Source organism: Lepisosteus oculatus, chromosome 2 (genome assembly GCF_040954835.1).
Source record: "Lepisosteus oculatus isolate fLepOcu1 chromosome 2, fLepOcu1.hap2, whole genome shotgun sequence".
Classification (NCBI taxonomy): Eukaryota; Metazoa; Chordata; class Actinopteri; order Semionotiformes; family Lepisosteidae; genus Lepisosteus; species Lepisosteus oculatus.
The window spans coordinates 55,818,432-55,840,127 of NC_090697.1; the positions used below are offsets into that span (position 1 = coordinate 55,818,432).

The following is a 21,696-nucleotide window of genomic DNA, read 5'->3' on the forward strand; positions in this document are numbered from 1 at the left end:
ATTGTCCAATATTCTTGGGGAAATCCTGAACTCTGACAGTGCTAGATTGGATCCACCTACTCTTTGTGCTGATACACAGATTGGCTTTGTTGGCCGTCCCAGTGATCTTCCCTCCCAGTTCCTCCACAGTAACTTTGAGCTCGTCCTTGTTCTTCACCAGCTTCCCGATGCACAGGATCTTCATGCCTGTCAGGGGTTTATCTGGAAAAAAACAGACACTGTGCTTATGTTTGCTGTGCAACACAATTTCCTCTCTAATCATGACCATTTCCTCCTGGATGCTGGTCAGAAACCTGATCACATAAAATAGTGGAACATGCTACTGCTGTAGATCATACCCAATACTTAAACACCCCATTAGACGCCAGGTAGGTATAAAACAAAAAGTATCTGCTAAATGAGTTAGCTTTTTGTAAAAATAGCCTCTTTGTTAAGATATATAACCTATGTAAAACTTAATATATTGATTTTAGTGCAGGTGGGTAGCTGCGTCAGCATGTGTAGGCTGCAAAAGAACAAGTTAAAGGTTTATTCCATGCTGAAAAGAAAAGAAAGAAAACACAACGTTTCGGCTGTGGAGCCTTCTTCGGTTGTGATGGTTTTTTAGTTGATAAGAAAACTGAAATAAATATGACATAATCATAATATGACGGTGACAGACAGAATTTACATGAGGATGCAGGCTGTTTACACAAGAGGCTCTGGGAATTATCGGAAAAACGTGTGGGTGTGTAACCGTATACAATGCATAGTGTACGATCAGCCTTTTTTGAAAGTGCAAGGAAAACAATTTACATACATACATTCAGTTCAAAAGGAGTTTCAGAGCCCTATAAAGGTGAAGGCTTTTTTACCCTGTTAATATATACATTGTCTCACCTGCTGGAACTGGAGCAGACTCTGTCACACCAGCTGCACTGGTACTGGTGGAACTGGGCGCAGATGTGGCCTCTATTCGGGGGAACACTCTGTCCTGGCGTTTGAACTTGAACTTCTTCAAGTAGGGGATCTCATGGAATTCCTGCAGGACATATAGGGAAACGGATGGGATTTTGGAGCTACTCTTGTAGTTCAATATTCAGAAACAGTGTCTTTACTGTCATGCCTGAAGTCACAGGAGAATTTCTCATCTCCCATATCGAAGATGCCCGAGCGTATTTGATATAACTGTAATAAGGACCTCTGTATATTAAGTATCATCATTCATACAAGTACACTTAACTTACAAGTCTTACTAATCTGGAAATGCATTACAGTTACACAGCTTTTTCCACCAATATTCTGATGTTAACATGATTTTCCCTCTATTTATGTCTGTTTCCGCCTGGCTGCTGGTGAGGATTTTAACAATTCCGCACCTTAGGAGTGACCCAGTCCTTCCGGTTGGGCGTCTGCGTTTTGGAGACACACTTGGTCCAGGCCGAGATGTTTCCGGTACAGTAATAAGCATCACTCTTGAAGACCAGCTGGCCTTGGCATTCTTCACAGGGTTTCAGGGCACCAAACGCCATGCAGTCAGAGAGGCTGTCCAGGATCTGACAGAAGAAAAGTGATACAGCAAAACAAGAAACATCAAACAAATGCTGATATATTTGCCTCTAAAATACAAGTTAAGAAAATGTGAATTATGTTTTGACTGTCGCACGTTATTTTACCTACAATACATCATTTACTGCACTGTACATTTCTAAGAGCACTAAAAGTATGCTATTATGAGGAGACATTATTCTGATTACAGGGTTTTAAAATGTTTTTTTTTTTCATTAAGGAAAAGTTTTTTATTTATACCTATTATGAATAGTAATTATGTGTTCACTCAACAGCTAAGAAAGGGTTACTTCTGACTTAAAGACAATTCGGGATGTGTAAAGACTTATGGCATTAAAGCCTTATGTTAAGTTTGGGAATGGGTGCACAATCAACTGAAAACAATGAAGCATAGGCAAAAGACACAAATACTGGTGATGAGCAAATGTGTATACATGTAAAATGCCTGAAAAAGTGATTTTCTCATGCCCTTCCAAAGAACTGCTTTGTTTCAATGATAACTAAATTGAAATGAAGGCTATTACTAGATTACAAAGGAACAAGTAATAGATTTATTCCATGCTGAAAAAAAGAAGAAAGAGAACACAACATTTCGGGCGTGGAGCCTTCTTCAGGTGTGAGAGAGACAGGGCAGTAGGCAAAGGTAAAGTAGCGGGAGAACCCGATCAGGAACTCCCGCCGTAACAACCGCATTCCTTTGGTGCTTCCTTACCACCCTAACACACTTCCTATCCCCAGGACCATTAACCACAACTTTTCCATCCTACAGGATGATCCCTCCATCGGGGCCCTCTTTTCTGATCGCCCTATCATCTCATATCGCCGACCACCTAATCTGCGTAACCTCCTTGTTCACAGCTCCCTTGACCGCCCTCAACAACCATCCACACCAGGCACTTTCCCTTGCAACAGAGCTCGCTGTATCACCTGCAAGTACACAGCCACCACCACCCTCATTGAAGGCCCCTCAGGACAATTCCAGATCACCCAGACAGCATCTTGTACCTCCAGCAACCTTATTTACTGTATCTCTTGCAGTAAATGCCCAGCAATCTACATTGGAGAAACAGGAAGGAGACTCGGAGACCGCTTCAGAGAACACGTCAGGGCTGTGAAGATTAAAGATCTCTCCAAGCGCATTGTTTCTCATTTCACCTCTGACGGCCCCAACCACTCTAATCTCTCTGTCTGTGTTCTCAAAGACGGTTTTCCGAACTCATACATCAGAAAGACCACCTAAACCAAAATTATTATGCAGCTTGGATCACACATTCTCCCTTCTCTTAATGACAGACTACTGTTCTTTTAAATTTTCTCCATTCATTGGACGTTTCATTTCACACCTCTCTGCACCCATTCTGACTTCACACTTCTTGATTGGCCTCTCTTTCTGTCCCTTGCCCCCACCTCTCACTCCTCCTCCCAACCTTTGTTCTCCCGCTACTTCACCTTTGCCTACTGCCCTGTCTCTCTCACACCTGAAGAAGGCTCCACGGCCGAAAGGTTGTGTTCTCTTTCTTCTTTTTTTCAGCATGGAATAAACCTATTACTTGTTCCTTTGCAGCCTACGCATACTGACGCAGCTACCCACCTAAACTATTACTAGATTAGCTATGAACATAAATGTAAACCTATTATCAAAACATCTAAAATGAAGAAAACAAGCCATTAATTATCTTCAATTCATCTGTTACCGGCAAACTCCACACATTACTGAAACAGGTAACTCTGATCTTTTTAAAATTCCTTTGTTTAAAATTCCTGTCGAAAAAAATTGTGAGCAATTTGTTGATCTAATGAAGACGGCTGTCTACCCAAAGGGACAATCAAGGGCTTTAACGTTTTAAAAGGAACAATATTTTAAAAAGATGCCAAACAAGCCTAAGCAATATATGCTAGGCCTCCTGCATATTGCATCCTTTTTTGAAACCATGGTCCTTTAGTATATAGGAGTACAAAAGGATGTGTTAGTAGAACCTACGTTGGATTCTCCTGAAGGCACTTCCTGACCATTTGCAATGAGAAGCTCCTTCATGTCATTGGTGGAGCAGGACTTCTTCAACTCATCTTTGATGTTCCAGATGAGCTGGTTCTGTTCCTGCAGAGACAGGAGATGACGCCACATTGTAAGGGCTGCTGAATCTTAGGCAGTTTCACTATACAGCTGGCAAAAACAAACGGGCCCTACGAACCTTAAGCTGCTTCTCACGCTGCTTCTCTTCCTTTTCTTCTTTCTTCTGCTTCTTTTTGGCCGTGGCATCTCCGTCTACTTCATCTCCCTTCCTTTTTCTGAAAAGGATATCGGTTAAAGTTTGAATGCACAACCAATTAACCTAATCTCTACTCTCTCTCTTTTGGGCATTTTATTTTTGAAGACAGGGATCGAATCATGAACTCTTATATAAAAAAATAAGACAAAAGTATTCCTTTCTGATTGCGTGTCTTAATATGCAATATTGATCCCATCCATCTATCTATGAGTTGCAATATAAATGCACACCATATAATCATTAACCTTCTTTTATGTCCCACCACATCTTCCAGTAAATGAGCTGTGTGCTCTCCTGGAACTATCAAGACAGAACCTATTAGAGATCTGGTTTTGTTACAACAAAATAAAAAAAATTCTTACCACAACACTATATACATATATTAATTAGGTTTCTGCGATTAAAGCACTGAATATGTTGAACGTATCTCTAAAGCATAAGATAAAAATGAATTTATTGGAAAGTCAACATTGCATTTTTTAAAATAAATATCATATAATCCTATTAATTAAGTTATTTTAACAGATACGGCTCAAAATATGATACTGTACAATTATTGCTTTATTTAGAAATTGTATGCCCCAGGATAAATCCACAGACCTGGAACACAGGGGGGTCCGGGGGGGCTCACAGAAAACGCACACATCACCTTCCATAAACAATAATATACATCAATTATTTAAATATGGAGTTCCATTCTGAAAGCAGTCAACTAAGACGCCATAATCTAAATTAATGATAACACTGTATAAAGACTCCTAGACTACACCAGTGCACTGTAACTGACAGGGTAAAAAATTTCACCTGTTATATACAATACAATAAAGCACCATGATGCATATAACTGCTTTATATCACAATGGTGTATTCTAAATAAACGTTCATAGATCACTGCAAAACAGATCATCAGTGCTGTATACAGAGTATTACAAATCATAATCACCCACTGCATCTGCAATGTTGAGTATGTTGTCCACATGAAATCCCCCCAAACTGCAGCCTAATATTTTATCACATCATAAACCGATTACTCATCTTTTTTTTACAATTATTTGGTGGAGTATGCTGATCCACTTTGAAAAGGAACCTAAATCAAGAGGATAAAGATCCCAAACATTCCACAAAATAATCAAATTATTACTTATTTTGAAATTACTTATTCGGTAAAAATACTACCTGTAATAGGTCGTCTCATTATTAAGCTCTACACAAAAAGTAAATGTCTAATTTTGAGGGGTTGTACTATGTTTGCACACTGATACTGTTTTATATGCACATAACACAGGGTAAATGTGTATTTCTACACACCAAAAATAATTTACTCACCAACACAGAGAAAAACAATGACCTCCCAGAGAAGAAACCTACTGCAAACCCATCTTAAGTCCTAAGTAATGTTTGTCCATTTCATTACACCACCCTTTAAATCTAAACCATGGAACAAGTTCACAACATCTAGAGAAAAAAAGTCTTACACTCCTTACAAAGTGCGAAATTAATAATTTCAAACAAACCAATAAAAGCAGCACCTTTATTATGGTCATATGCTCGTCGAAACAGGTGTGTGAACTTTATCAGCGTGCTGCAAATATTCCTACTTTTTTATTCCTACGTATTTATCGAAGGGATTCATTAGCAACCAATTACCTATTCCACACAAGACACGACTAGCACGTCTACCTCAGTCTTAATTAAGGAGTTCCCTAATGACTCTAATTTAAAAGGGGCCTCATCTCCTCTCTGAAGACCTTCTGACACTGCCCGTCCACCTACTGTCCCCAGACACATCATTAATGGCCTGTGGACAGAGCCACAGTCCAAACAAATGAAGGAAAAAAAAAACTATATAAACTCCCTCAATCACTGGACTGAACATAAAGCACCTAAGTAGAGAAAAGTGAATGCACTGAACAGACATTTCACACAGTCCGAATGAAAGACAAAGCTAAAAACAAAAATGTATGTTTTTTTTCAGTGCTCCCGTCAAGCTTGTAGTGTTCTTATCAGTTTCTGGTGATTCAGACACAGGAGCTTTTGTATTCCTCCAGCACCGTTCCCACAGCTGCTGTGTTTTCGGTAAGTGGAATTTATTATAGAAAAAATAAAACAATATCTAAACTGTGTAGATTTTTAGAGATTCTAAACACTTTTAGATATCTAATGTTTTCACATTTTTAATCAGATATGAAGAAAATGAGAGCAATTTCATGGATGAAAAATAAAGAAAAAACATACGGCTAACAAGCAAGAATTAAAACATAATAAAAATGTAACTCTTTTACAAAAATATCTATGGGATATAACAGTAAAAAGCCACAAAAAATCATTTTTCTTTCATTTTAGGCAAAACCAAGCAACTGAAACTATTTTGGCAAATGCCTTATAAAAGCATGATGAAAGCATGACATTTTTTCCATTCCTGTTCTGTGTATTTGAAGTTATTATGTTTTACTAGCTGTGGACAACCAGTTTATCAAACCGCAGGGCTAACAAAAGACCATTTCACATTGCTATAGCAAAGAAACAATTTAAATCTTGTTTCAAAGATTATTGCTTTCATTACAAGCTTTTCTTGCAGGACCTCATCTTGTCCGGGAGGACCATGATCATGCAGGTCTTACAGACCACATTTTTCGATTAGACTTAGCATCAATTGGTCAATTCAGCAAATCGGCTGATTCGCTTACGAGGAATGGCCAACTGTGGCACTTGATAGCTATAGTGTTGGTATATTTATTTCATATAATCTCTATAAACATTTCAATTTGAGCCCACTTAAGTGATTAAAAAAGTTAAAAAGCGGTCAATTATTTAAGGGCAACCTACAAAACCTACCAGAGTGCAGGTCAACAGAAGTAGGATTTGTCAGTCTTGATCTAAGTCTTTCTTCCATGTTTTATCCTTTAGATTAGTTTTAGCCTACTGATGATGTATTATTGCAATAGCAAACATAGTCAGTACAATAGGAACTGCAGGTCCAGACATTGGGAAGCAGTGTTTGGCTGACAATCATTTGTGGGATTATGACTGAAAGCCTCTGAAACAAAATTCTCACCAAAGGGATTGCCTCGGTTTTCAGGTTAATTGACATGTTTCAGTAGCATTGCCACAACTACTTCAACAATAAATAATACATTTAAAAAAACAAAAACAATGGTAAAAAATATTTACAAAATATAAAAATCTAAATATTACAATTAAAATAAAAACAATTTTATTGTCTGTCATATCAATCAATATTTGCTTATCTTGTCCTGTGATGTCCTGGTACATACAGTCCAGTGTGTAGTCCTGCTTTATGCCCTGTACCTCTGTGAGTGTCTCCTGTTCGCCAAAACTCTTACCTGAAACACTCAACTTTCTGACAAAGGATGGATACTTGAATTTCCTTATCTCTGTAGTTTGACCCCTCCCAGGCAGTTTTTTTTTTAATTTCAACACTTTGCAATTTAATACTGGTATTTGTAAAAGTGTTGAAACAGACATTCTAACAAATTCTAATTTTCTGCATTGTTTAAGATTTCTTAATTTATAAATTTACAAAACAAAATCTCACTACCTTGTATCATAGATCATTGCCACAGTTTTTCTTTTGTCCTCGAAAAACATTTTACTTTTGCAGATAAAGAACAACCAAGCACCACAAAAGCACACCATGCAGTTTATTAGACATATGAGAATACGAAATTCACAATAAAAAACAGAAAATTATTTTTCCAGTACTTTAAGGAATCACACATTTCACTACCATGATTCTCAGAAGCAGTTTTTAAAATGCCTATAAAAAAGCACAGTATGATACTATTCTACATGTTTGCAGACAATAAAATATTAAGCTTTAATAAGCTTGCCACCCTAATGAGTCGCTTAGCAATACCAACATATCTTTATTTCATTCTTGAATGTCTTTTTAAATGTGTAGTACTATGCATTTAAATGTGGGTCAAGCAAACTAGAGTAAATATTGGAATGTCCAAAATTCTTAAACTATCACTTATAATATCCTAATTTCTTTCAGGTTCTGGATGTTCCATCTTTTTACCCCCAAAAATTAAGATTTGCTTCTTTCCTTTCAGAAAAAAATAATTTAATACCTTGTTAAAAGCAGACAAATTGTTCCTTCAACAACTCTTTGGATCTGGAGACCATGAATGCTTCAGAACGATTCACAACTGTATCTTCGCAGGAGAACCTCCTGCCTAATCAGACAACAGAGGTCTTCATCTCTCTCAACATCCCGTACACAGTGGCAGAGCTCGTCATTGCTGCCTTCTCCACTGTGGGCAACGTGCTTGTCTGCATCGCGGTGGGGAAAAACAGGAGGCTACGCACGGTCACCAATTACTTCCTGGTGTCACTGGCCTTTGCAGACATTTGTGTGGGAGCCCTGGCCATTCCGTGTGCCATAATGACTGATGTGGGTATCCCCAGGCACAACCTGTACCTCTGCCTGCTTATGCTCTCCGTGCTTATCATGTTGACCCAGAGCTCCATCTTTAGCCTGCTGGCTGTAGCCATAGAACGCTATATCGCCATCTTTCTCCCTTTCCAGTACCACAGCATCATGACGTCTCGCAATGCAATCCTCATCATCATCATTACCTGGATCTTGGCTTTCCTCATTGGACTGGTGCCCCTCATGGGCTGGTACAAGACGCCCCCCGAGTCGGGCTATTGCTTCTTTGTCTTTGTGGTAGACATGACCTACATGGTGTACTTCAACTTCTTTGGCTGTGTGCTGACCCCCCTGGTCATCATGTTCCTCATTTATGCCCAGATCTTCACCACAGTGAAGCGGCAGATCCGGCGTATGGCTGCGGACAGGGTCACGGGGGGTGGGTCGCAGGACAAACGGGCCGCCAGCATCCGCAAGGAGATGAAGACCGCCACCTCCCTCTTCCTGGTGCTCTTCCTCTTCACGGTCTGCTGGATCCCCCTGCACATCATCAACTGCTTCATCCTGCTCTGCCCACACTGCTCCATCCCGGTGCCGCTGCTGCTCGCTGCCATCATCCTCTCCCACGCCAACTCCGCTGTCAATCCCATCCTCTACGCCTACAAGATGAAGGCCTTCCGCAGGACGTTCAAGGCCATCTTTCTGTGCTCCAGCAATGTGATCGAGCCAGAAGACGGCCAAGACAGGCCAGCCACCACTGGCAACGGGACCTGACCGACTCTTCCTGGGAAAAGCAGGCTGAGACACTGGATTTTAAACAAAGCTTCTGCTTTTCTACATTTATTTAAACATATATTTGCAGGTTTTTTGTGAAACCCTTCAAATCTGTGTTTTTGGTGCTTTTGCTTTGAATACACAAGATTTTTTTGGGGGGGGGGGGGGGGGGGGGGGCGTTTTCCCCAAAAGGTTTCTTTCCCACTCCCATATTTTGTCTTTTAAGTCATAATGTGGGTCACAAAAACACCACTGTGAAAACTTTGCTTTCTTAATTTAGTATACAGTAAATCCTTGATATACGCAAATTAACTGCATGTGATTTTGAGTATCCGAGCGGACATTTCTGTATTTTCGTATTATTTCACCAAACCTACAGTTTGAGCTTCAGAACCTCAAGACACGTCCACAATTTTTCTCCTATTCTTAAAGTGCTCGGCACATGTCACATTATGACATTGAGCTTTGTTGATTATTAATATTTGATTGTGCAAAGAAGTGTTAGAAATAGTGGTTTCCTAAAAAGAAGTGATAAACATTAGTTATACATAAATTAATTTAAAAATTAAAACGGCGCCTAAGTGTATGAGAAATGAGTTTAGTGCCCTGTTTAGATACAGGACAAGATTAGAAGAAAAAATTAAGTGCTTGATAAGTAGTGTGAAGGACTAATAGGACTAAGTTGGTTGGTTGTTTGGTGTAAGTGGAAGAGTGACGTCGCTTTTAAGGTCTCATACATTTCATGTGGCCCAACCTAAATGGGGATCATTACAGAAATAAAGGTAAAAATTGTCTGAAATGTTCTAGACTAAAATATTATTTCCAAAATACACTGTTTTTCATTATTTTTATGTTATTTTTATTTTACTTTATTATAGGTGAAAAAAATGTTTGAGGGATTTTAATAAGCTGAATTTCCCCTTTTTTCCCCCATAAACTCAAGGGTGACAAGCTATTATTGTACATCTTTCGTGCCTTCCATCATACACTTTTTCAACATGTCTCAAAAAAGCCAATACATTTCTATAATACTACAATACTATAAAGCACTCAAAAGAATACCATTACAATTATATACTTTACATTTTCTTTCAGAAGAATATTCTAGTGCATGTTTTGATTCAGGCAAGTCTAATCAGAGATGCTGGGTGAAGGAGTATTTATACAATAGTAATAATTGCTTACACTTATATAGAACTTTTCTGGACACTCCACTCAAAGCGCTTTATAGGTAAAGGGGACTCCCCTCCACCACCACCAATGTGCAGCATCCACCTGGATGATGCGACGGCAGCCATAGTGCGCCAGAACGCTCACCACACATCAGCTATCAGTGGGGAGGAGAGCAGAGTAATGAAGGCAATTCATTTCTATAGATTATTTCAATTACATAGATACAATATGTACTGTTAAGAGCAATAACATTTTAATTAAGGACAAACATGCTTTAAAAGTATATTATTGTCTGATAAATGCTGTAAGATCACTGCCTAAAACCTTAAAACACTTCTGTCTGGGGTTTTGGAATTGATTTTTTTCAAGTGCACAAATAAATTCAAGGTGATGTGCATTAAAAAGCTGATTCAAACATATGAGATAACATACATTATCTCTGTAGACCTTCAATGCATTTACTCAAATCATTTAGCGTGCACAGATTAAGTTTGAATTTTAAAAAAGCTGTAGACCATATACTTTAGCTATAGGTAGAACTATCAATGTTGTATTAAAAGTAAAGCAGTAAAAATTCAGGAGTGTGTTTCTTGTATTGGCTTCTGCCAAAAAATGTTTCTCTTGAAACAAAAAAGTGGCATGAACTGTCACATTCTAATTTAAATTTCCACAAATCTGACATTCCCATGATTGCCTTAATTTTAATATTTAATATAAAACTTTGAAACACTGTATGCTGTCCCTCAATAAGGGTGTTTGATGATGGAAAAAAATACAAATATGCCAGCAAGCAGTGACTATAGGTAGCCAATGGGCAAGTCCTTTACATGGGCATGTTTCAGACTTATGGCTACGTATATGTATTACAGTATATAACCATAATTATACGATAATTCTGCAAAGTGCTAAAAGAAGTTGACTTTTATGAAAGGTCATGGGAAAAGGATTTTTTTTTAACACAAAGCTCCAGAAGCACAAATCATAACAGGTCAAAGATCTCAAGTAAACCTTGTAATATATAATAATATGTTTTTCACATCTATGTATTAAGACCACTGCTTTCCCTAATTTATACTGAAAAAATCTACATAATTAGATTTGCAGACAGTACCAAACTAAAAGGATAAGCAAAGACTGTGGACAACAACAAAAAATTGAAAAGGGCACAGATCAAATACACGACTGGCCCAATACCTGACAGAACATATTTAATTTATGCAAGTACAGGGTGCTACAGGCTGGAAGCAAAATCAACTACAAATACAAACTGAGGAAGACTGAACTTGCAGAAGCTACGTAGGAGAAAGACCATCTGTGTAGACATTTGAATTGCTGAACAGTGTGGGGAAGCAATAAAAAGGAAAGCACAGTGTTATAATATATACTACAAAGCAAAGAACTGAAATTAAGGAATATAATGTTAAAATTGCACTGCTAAGACATCTTTTAAAATGCCTAATACAATACTAGTGACCAAGATGCAATAAAACACATTGCACTGCTCCAGAATCAATGTAGAGAAAAAACAACCTTTCCCAAACTCAAAGAATGTTCTACACTGATGGGCTAGAAGAACTTAAACTTTTCATTTTTAAAAGAATACTACCATGACACATCACAGTATATTAAAAAACCTCCAAGTCACTGAAGAAGTCAGTCCTATTGATGCTTTCAGACTTGAAAGTGAACTGAAAAAACGAGATGACACATGTGGTATCAATAAGAGACACTATTGAAAATTTAGAACAGAAGGCATTTTGTTTTAACAGAAAGAGTTGTCCAGCCATGAAGTCGAAGCTCATACTCAGACATACCTTGGATCAATTCCTACTGTAACAACCAACAAGCTACAAACGAGCAAAATGGTCCCCTGTTATTAACCCTGTACCACAATAGATCCGTGCTGAGAAAATATCACAATATCACACTGAACAAATTGCAAATCAGGGAAAAGACAGCAAAATAAAGAAAGCAGACAGGCACGTGTAGAAACATACCCTTCAGTCTTGACAACTGGCAGCCTTTTCTTCAGCTCTTCTTTATCCTCTGCTCTTAAAGCGGCGAATCCTTTAAGCTGCGAGGCGCAGTAGGCAGGTTTGAAATCCAGTTCCTCCCTTCTGCTTACAAAGCAGCCTGTGTGGTACCAGCGGTCAATTAAGCCCAACTGAGGCTTCTCTGGGTCAATTGTCTTCTTAGACACCCTGATTTGATCCTGAAAAACAACCAGACATCAACTAAGAAAACCTTCACTCCTAGCAGTGTCTAACACTGCAAGTTACTAAAACCACAACTGACATCATTTGATCATAAGTGTGTTAAAAGAGGTACAGAAGTAAAGGATGCATAAAGTGTAAGATTTTTTTTTTATCACGGAACTTATACCATGCCTGAGCAACACGTTTTGACAAACCTTTCAAGCCCAAGACAGCTATGAAGAATAAATTAACTTATTTCTTCTTGAACTAGGACAGTAAAAAAAAAACAGTGCTTTCCTCTAGAGATGTGGAGTTTAATTAAAAAAAACTGACACCAAACTGAAACATACTCAGGTTTTGGGCTTGTAATGGGCAATTTTTTTTGCAATATCTGTAATGATTTTTGGTGTCTGGCAGCAATAACATTTCTGTAGTTAGATATTATCGGCAACTTTTATTGCACAGGAACTCCCACTGGTCATTTTAATCGGTCTGTCTTTGATGGCGTTTAGGTATTGCATTCTCTGTACCTGTTTGGGAAAGGAAACCAAGAACTCACACAGGCACACAAGCTACTTTGATCAGAAAATCTGTGCAGGATATTGCTCCGAGTTTTGCCAGCTTTTGACAAGTTTCCAATTTTCCAATAAATAAACCTTTGAATTTAGTTTGTGCTTGCTTGTTGCCTACATACTGCTTATATATGTAGTAATGTTATACATTCAACAGTTTTTAATTAATTATATATTTAAAGCAAAATCTAAATTAAACGATTAAATATCTTGACATACACAATTTAAAAAGCAGTCCACCAGCCTTTTTTCTACAGCAATTAATCATGCGTTTTAATTTCTTTTTTAAGTAATCTCTAACTGTGCAAAAAGTCTGTTTTTCTCCCATAACTAAACATTGACCAAAAGTCTAAGTGGACATTTAGACACCTTGCCTTACAGCACTGATAAAAGGTTGATCGACAGTGATCAATAAGCAGTATTGTGTCTCTAAATTGTGTAAAAAGAAAGTCACTGCGAATTACATAAATTACGTACAAATGTCTGCAGATGTAAATTAAAATTTATGCCACTTAGGGGTGAACATAAAAATGAATATAGCCAGTAAATTGCAAAAAATAAATATGATACTACAATTGAATGCAATCTCTATAACTGAAAAGTCCTCTTTATCCTTATAACCAAAATGTGCACAGTTCATTTTGAATTCACCATTTGAATGTAGAACAAAACCGTCGTTGTTGCAAGAAATAACCTGGTCAATAGAACACAGCGTTTTTTGACTAAAACAATCCATGATGATTCTGTTAGCAAGTATACTCATAATATATATTATATAATACTTATATATTTTAAACAATACAATTTCCCCCATATGTTTTTACCTTTTATAAGAAACCTGCAAAACAAACCAGTTTGGAGAACAGGTCATCTGTCTCACTAACAATCTCTGTGACTTTCACTAATTCTAGTGTTTCAGCAAAACGATTTTTAGATGCCTCTGCATACATGTTTATTTTCCAAAGAATGTAAAATACCTGACTTATTGATTACTTTCAGAGCACCTGTGTGCATCTTTTGCAATTTAATATTGTAAGTGCATATTATTTTCAATTATGAAGTCAGCATGTAACACTAGTAGGTCAGAATTATTATACCCAGGTTTGAACAAGGTTTTTTTTAGAAATACTTCCTTTCTTTGCAGCATGTTATGGTCTTCAAAAACAATGTTAACAGCATTGCTATACTTATCACTTAAAAAACGAAAAACAGAATTCTTTGTATAAAACCGACCGGTAGCTGAACTGACCTAAAATATCAAAAACTGCACATCCCTATGTTCCTTTCGCTCTTTGAAATTTAAATTGATCTCTATGATGCTATCCATGATTTATAGATTTATAGAGCTTAATTACAACACAGAGACATAGGAATGTGTCATTAAGGTAACAGTTCTCAGTGCATTGTATTTCATTTCAATTCCATCTCGACAGGAATCGGATGAGACAGCAAGAAAAAAGTTTGGCATTTGCTCAATCCATGTGAATATTTCTGACCCTGTAAACAACACTGGTTCATAGTTAACATTAAAGAAATCAGGTGTTAAAACACTTTGTTGTATGAACTGCTTCTTCATTCACTGTTAATATTTCTTTAAGTAGACACTGTCAGACATGCGTTTTCTAATAATTTGGAGTGACATATTCCTTGTAACTCTACTGTACTTTTTTAAAACTAGGCTAGAAACAATGGCTTTTTCAAACTACATTAAGTAAGATTTTAATACAAATTTGAGGTAACTGGGGTAAAAGGGGTAACTGACGATGTATGAAGTCTTGTTTACAAATGAAAGCTTCTTCAGCATTTTCAGGATTCTAAAGCAATAATTCACCAAAGTGAAGAAATGTCCAAAAATGAATCAATGACAAATTCGAGTTTATCAGTGAGAACAAACACCAGTGAAAGTAATCAATCATGTCACAGGAACTATCATAAAAACAAGAATTAAAATGACTAGAATTACAAAGGCTGTGGAACAGCCACTCAGCCTATTCATTCATAACACTTTACCTTCTCTATTTTCTCATTGCATCCCTTGCAGGTGCTCCTGTTGGACTTTGCATATTCCACTGCAAAATCATTCAATGTCTTCTCTCCTTTGGCACCACCCTTTGCGTCACCCTTTCCTGAAACACACAGAAAAAAAAAATCAAGTCTCCTTTCAACAACCTCTCAGTGCAAGAAAGTCAGCAAATCCCACTCTGCCTGTATCGGCCAATAAAGGCTGCAGATCCCGTAGTCGGCAAAGATTGGGGGTACAGTTCAGGAAGCCTGCGCAAATTTCCTCAGGCTCTGCCCCCCAACGTGAATATTTCTACAAGAACAAAAGAGCTTTTCAGTTTTGGCTTTCTGGTTTCCTCTTTCCTTTACACTTTCCTTTTACAACCCCCTAAGAGGAAAAGAACATTGTTGCACAAAGTAACAGGAGAGTCAAAAGTTAAACACATTTTTACAGGCTTCTTTCAAGAGCTATCTGAAACAATAAGCAACACAAAATCTGTAATATACGACTATTCTCCCAGTGATTTGGTGTTTGGTACAGGTAGTATGCCCTCTGCACCGTTTCTGTCCATTAATCAAGTTAATCTAAACTTTATGTTGTGAAACTACAATAAATAGCAGCAACACAAGGATAAACAACACATCAAATTCCTGCAGGGTACATGAGAATGATAGTGGCATTTAAACACTGTAGGCCAGCTTTCCACAAAATGTACTGCTTAATTGCGTGTAATATATGTACTATTTAGAATGAGAATAAGTATACTCTACGTATATAAACAACATGAAATACATCACTATCGAACTACTCAATAGCTTTCCATTTCTTTTAATTCTCTCACTAGTCTAGTAAGTAGATGTTCTGCTGAGTAAAAGAAAAACAAAATATTTCAGAATGCCCCTTGCCCTTTTCAGTATTGCACTAGCCGTTATTGTTTTTTTTTATAGAAATGTATCCTAGTGAAAACATAAGGCAAAGAATACTTCTCAAGTCAAGTATTTTACATTTTAACATTCAAGTATTTTAGCTGAAAAGGGAGCTAAGGACTTATAACCATTCAGTTATCCATATCCAATGTTGAATAAATTGTGTCGCAAGTTGGAAGTGAAAACTACAAAACATTATCATCACCCTCTACTTGAGTAAAAGTCTTCTTAAACCATTTGCCACTGAGCATGGTGGAGATATCTTCTCATTTGCATACATCTTACTAAGCTTGAAAACTACATGTAAAAGAGGAACTTTATACATAAGAATATAAGAACGGTTACAAAGCAGACTCCTCATGTGTGACATGTCACACTCAGAGCGAAAAGGCAGGGGGATTTTCAGTCAGGGCTCACATCTACAGTTTAAAAAAATTCACTCCATTGCCAATTTTGCACGGGAAAATTTGTTCTGCAAGTTTCCGCTGTGGTTTCAAAGTAATTTATTTTATTCGATGAACAGAACAAATGATTCCTGTACAGTCAAAGACATCTACCACACATCTTACTGTTCTAACTTTAAGATGATCAACATGCACAGATTGACACATTTAGGAAGTTTTAACTCATTCTAAGAACTAGATTGAAGAAGAATGGTAATGACATTAAATATTCTGGTATTTAAGGTTTACAGTTGTATGCATTTAAATAACTCTTGTGACAGTTTCTAATCCATCTACTGACTACGGCTGAACCAAAGCAGCAGCTCATCTATTATTTTTTGTTGCTGTTACTGCCTTTCCAGCAATGCATCTGATAATCAAAGTACCACGGCTGAAGTATTATTTGTTGTGCATTAATAACAAAAAAGACCTCAAACAACTGATTAAAATGTGCACTTTCCAGCGTCCAGGAGCTGTCCACCTTGCAACCGGCTATTGCCCTTCAACATAAAATCACCCTTTGCTTTTATAGATCCTGACCCGGGCTCATTCCTGATCTGGCCAGAGTACATTTTACATTTAAAGCCACCTGTTCTATGTGACATTTCCGCAATTACCGAAAGGCTTCAAAACCCCCATTCATGGTAATAACGGGGACTAACCACAGTTGAACTCGAACTACAACAATTCCCGAAAAACCTCCGGCCCTTTTTGTAACAAACTACAACTAATTTCAAACCACTGCTGAGCTTCGCTGTGACTTCATGCATCCTCCACACTTTTGAAATGTAAAGCATAGTAAGAACTGTACAACTGATTTAGATGCCTCTGCATACATTCACAATTCACAATACTTTCACAATCCCATCATTAGCACTGTAGTAGAGATGCACTGAAGGAAGCCTTTTCCAAAATATTCTAAAGCAGACAAATTATTTGCAATGTACAGACAGACATACATACATATCACTGCTTTTGAAAAATGTCTTGCGTTGATTGCAAATGATAATGATTTTGTAGCACTGAACTTGTTTTAGGATGTGGACTTTGCACTGACCGGATAGACCCTCTGCATCCTTGTGACTTGTCTGTTTTTATGAAGTTGAAATTTCAGGTTCTGGTCAAAGTAATAAGTCTCCTGTTCAAAACAAACAGGAAAAGTGCAGGGGTAGTCTAAGCAAAAATGTTTTAAGCACAGGTTTCTAGAAAGAGCTTTTACCTCCAGAACTTGCACCTCCTGTCTCAATGGCTTTCTTCACCTTCTCCTGGTCTTCCCATCTGAGGTCTGTGAACCCCGAAATATCCCCTGGGGACTGGACTGATACTCTTTGCCAGAAGCAGGAGAAGTGATGCCAATGGGGGACTTTGCCATCAAACATGGGAGACTGAAAAACATAATAAACACATTTTCTGAGAAGGTAAAAAAAAGAGTGATGGTTTCAATCACATTAAAACCAACAAATCCTGCTTGCAACACACACAGTCACCCACCTATCCAGCCAAAAAGTCACATATTTCTGATACGGGCTGGTGTTGCTACAACCCACAACTCTTCCTGGACAGCACAGGGCATGAGGCAGGACTATGCACACAAAAGCACAATTTAGAGACACCAATTATCCTAGCCTTTGAAAGTCGGGAGAAAAACAGAACCTCTGGAGGTAACCCAGATGACAAAGGAAACATACAAACGCCATACAGAAGAATGCCTAGTCTGGAATCAAACGGCTGGGCCCAGAGCTAGAGACCTAACCACCACACCACAGTTTGCACTAGTTTCAGAAAAAATACCAGAAAAGAAAACATATTTCAATATTTTATAAATTGTGGCCTTGTCCTCTTTCTTCTAGTTGAAGAAATGTGTGCCAAGTTAATTGTGTAAGATTGTTTTTTTTAAATCCGTCCCATGCATTTTAATACTTAAAACAGATGGTGAAAAACAAAACTCTGCATAATCTGCTCTGTGGTAAAATTACTTCTAATAACAAACGATTTAGCTATAATCTGATGAAAGCAAAACAAAAAACTTTGGCCTAACTCAAGTTAAGTATGTAAATTTAGAATCAAGTGTAGTGGCGAGGCTTAATAATAAGGCAGAATTAAGTGTTTCTGAGCTTCCCAAATGAGGCCTCATTTCTCTGTTCATCTCTGTGGTGCAGCCACAGAGAAACCATTCATGCAAGGTGATTTAAGGTCCAAGGACAGCTCCCAAAGGGGGATGCACTTAGCTAAGCCTGGCTATCATGATCAATGGTCACCCATTGGCGCCTATCTGTCTAGGGAGTGCCAGTTGGACATCTGGACTGCATTACTAAGTGTCAGGACTAAGTGACTCATATCTCACCTTGATCAACCAATCAGGGACTGGTAGGGCCGAGTAACCCACGTGGGACTCTGATGCCCATGGAACTTTCAGCCAATCAATGAGCTGAAGTTCCTCCAGGTAAAAACAGGCAACACAGAGAGCCTGAGAGATTCAGACAAGATTCAGATTCAGATTCAACAAGATTCAGACTGAGATTCAGATTCAGATTCTAAAGGGAATTCAAAGGAGAATCCCAAGGGCAGGACATTCTCGCAGCGCGCCTCCTTACCATCCTGAGACTCAGCCCGGACAACCACGGAACGGCCAGTGTGTCCGAGTGCCAGAACTTTCCTTTGTTCTAAGAGTCTAGAGTGGAGGTTGCCAGAGAGTAACCAGCAGCAGGCCTCCTGAACAGGTCGGAACTGTGGAAAGCTGAATCACTATTCAGAACTAGCTCTTCATCAGGAACGAACCGGTCCTCTTCCTGACTTGCTGGGACCCACAGTCATCTTTTCTCCTGTGCACAAACTTTGCTAGTTAAAGCCAACAGTGAGCATCAGCAGCGCACCGTCGCAAGCCGCACATCACAGCCTGGCACGGAGCCAGAGAGCGCGGATTGGACAGCAACAGCCTGCAACTGTTTCTTTGTGCCCGCAGGAGATCTGAATCCCCAAAGATTGGATGAGTATTCAACTTCAATGCATTACAGCTCGAGAATTCAATTGTTATCCCAACCAGTTGATATCAATTTAATTCCTAAGAGTTATGTACTTGTTTGAGTATCTAATGTAGAAGTTGTAACCAAGTTCACTTTACGAAACGGTCTTAATGAATGATATACTGAACGTATGTCCTCTTGATATGTGTAACACTTTGTAACTGATTGAATATATATCTTTTGTATTCTGATAACCCTCTCGATAAGATCTGTTAGGTTTATATGCATATTCTATGTATTAATAAATGTATCCTCGTGTATTAGTACCTGTGTGTGCGCGTTGTTTGAGTTATGTCGCATGGTTGGATTCTAAAGCCATCAAAAGAATCAACTTTGTGATTTACTGCTACAATTAATAATTGTCTCAGTAAATGCCCAAACCCTACAGAACTGGTGCCTTCAGAGAGCCACTATGATTACATATTTGGCGTCCCTGAACCGGCATAATCTACACAAGCAAAAGAAAAGACACCAAATTCACAAAATGGAGGTACAGTGATGTGAAAGTGAAAGTAAACCCTCTTAAGTTTCTATAGTTTTTACCTAGACCTCACCAAGCCCTCACAGTATTAATGTAACCTCATGTGACAGCTAACACACACAAGTTTTACACTGTCATTTATTTATTTTAAAAAAAAACAGAATCTGTATATAAAATCAGAAACTGTCAGATTGGACTGGTGCATTCACGTTAGAGTTAACATCATGCCCAGGTCAAAAGATATCTGTTATGGTCTCAGAGAAAGAATCATTGCTGCTCATCACTCTGGGTTGGGTGATACAAATCCATTTCCTAACAATGTGGAGTCCATTATTCCACAGTGAGAAATAATTACAAATGGAGAAAGTTCAAGACAGTTGCCAGTATACCCAGGAGTGATCATCCCAGAAATTCACCCCAAAGATCAGACCGTATGATGCTCCTTGAGACCGTGAAGAATCCCACAGCTATATCCAAGGATCTACAGGCTTCTGTCATACAGTAAATGTTAGTTCATGATTCGGCCATTACGGTGTGACTGAACAAGACCAGTTTTTCGTGGAAGGGTATCCATAAAAAAAACCCTTCTCTCCAAAAAGAACATTGTTGAATGGCTAAAGTTTGTAAAACACACAAGACTAACAGAACAATGTCCTCTGGACAGATGAGGCCAAAGTGGAGATGAATGGCTGTAATGGAAAATGACATGTTTGGTGAAAACTAAACACTGCACATCACCACAAGTACCTCACATCACCCATCAGCATGATGGTGGGGTGGTATTGGTTTGGATCTGCTTTGCAGCTTCAGGACCTGGAAGCCTCACAATCATTGAGTCAACCATGAATTCCTCACTTATGGAAGCCTGTTTCCGCCAGGGAGTAAAAAAAAACGCGCTATGGTATCTCACATTTGCGACTTTATATCTCACATTTGCGACTTTATATCTCACATTTGCGACTTCAAAATAGCCCATATTTCATTGTCTGTCCTTCTGTTATTGTAACGGATTCGGGTTCTAGGGCATTTGCCCTCGCCGCTCCCACCCTAGCTCGTGCCTTGCTGCACTGGCTCGAACCCAGGTCTTGCCAGCTGAGCTAAAGAAGACCTTCTTTTTTAAGTAAAAAAGGACATACAATGGAAATACGTAAAAAGTATGTTTCAGCTTTTATAATTGTGAATTCCTCTGGATGTGAAGTGCCTATTTCTGTATCTTATTTCATATTCTGTCTCCATAAATAAAAACTATTTTTAAAAAGCCCACCGTGCACTATTCCATCCAGGTACTATGGAAGCCTCACTGGTGGAAATGGGATTCTATAAAAATTAGTGTAATTAATTTGATTTTTATCAGGGCACTGTACAAGACAAGTCTTCAGGCTTATAGATCCTATGATCCTGTACGATTCATGAAAATAGTGTAACGGAACGGCTGACATACAGGTTGTACGATCTGGTTGCAGTGTGGTGACGGCACCACCCTCCCCTGCGCATAACAGGGATGCTGGCTGCCGGGGTTAAAGAAAGTGTTCTTTAGCTCAGCTGGCAAGACCTGGGTTCGAGCCAATGCAGTGAGGCACGAACTAGGGTGGGAGCGGCGAGGGAAGATGCCCCAGAACCCGAATCCGTTACAATAACAAAAGGACAGATAATGAAATATGGCTATTTCGAAGTCGCGAATGTGAGATATAAAGTCGCAATTCTGAGACGCTAAGTCGCAATTCTGAGACGCTAAGTCGCAATTCTGAGATACCATAGCAGGTTTTTTTTACTCCCTGGCGGAAACAGGCTTCCATACTCTCTATACCATCGCATTCTAAAGGAAAATGTGAGACTATGTGTCCAACAGTTAAAGCTTAGTTGAAAGTGGATAATGCAACAGGACAGCGAAAA

General features: G+C 38.4%; 2 protein-coding genes across 2 annotated transcripts in view; one reads left to right on the plus strand and one right to left on the minus strand.

Moving 5' to 3' along the window:
- The window catches only part of parp1 (poly (ADP-ribose) polymerase 1), a 43,869-nt gene that overhangs the window by 16,665 nt on the left and 5,508 nt on the right, over positions 1 to 21,696 (minus strand). Inside the window, exons 2-9 of the mRNA XM_015346007.2 lie at positions 17,519 to 17,684; positions 14,939 to 15,054; positions 12,159 to 12,373; positions 3,741 to 3,837; positions 3,530 to 3,646; positions 1,359 to 1,535; positions 880 to 1,021; positions 61 to 201 (exon numbers count right to left, since the gene is read on the minus strand). Coding sequence (XP_015201493.1) covers positions 61 to 201; positions 880 to 1,021; positions 1,359 to 1,535; positions 3,530 to 3,646; positions 3,741 to 3,837; positions 12,159 to 12,373; positions 14,939 to 15,054; positions 17,519 to 17,684 — 1,171 coding nt within the window. The remainder of the gene's footprint in view (positions 1 to 60; positions 202 to 879; positions 1,022 to 1,358; positions 1,536 to 3,529; positions 3,647 to 3,740; positions 3,838 to 12,158; positions 12,374 to 14,938; positions 15,055 to 17,518; positions 17,685 to 21,696) is intronic.
- adorb1a (adenosine receptor B1a) lies at positions 7,834 to 8,988 on the plus strand. The gene has a single exon (XM_069185450.1). It carries the CDS (start codon positions 7,966 to 7,968, stop codon positions 8,986 to 8,988), a length of 1,023 nt encoding a protein of 340 aa, XP_069041551.1. The 5' UTR covers positions 7,834 to 7,965.

Excerpts from the sequence above, each read along its gene's own strand:
- adorb1a (XM_069185450.1), top strand. The coding sequence starts at position 7,966 with ATGAATGCTTCAGAACGATTCACAACTGTATCTTCGCAGGAGAACCTC.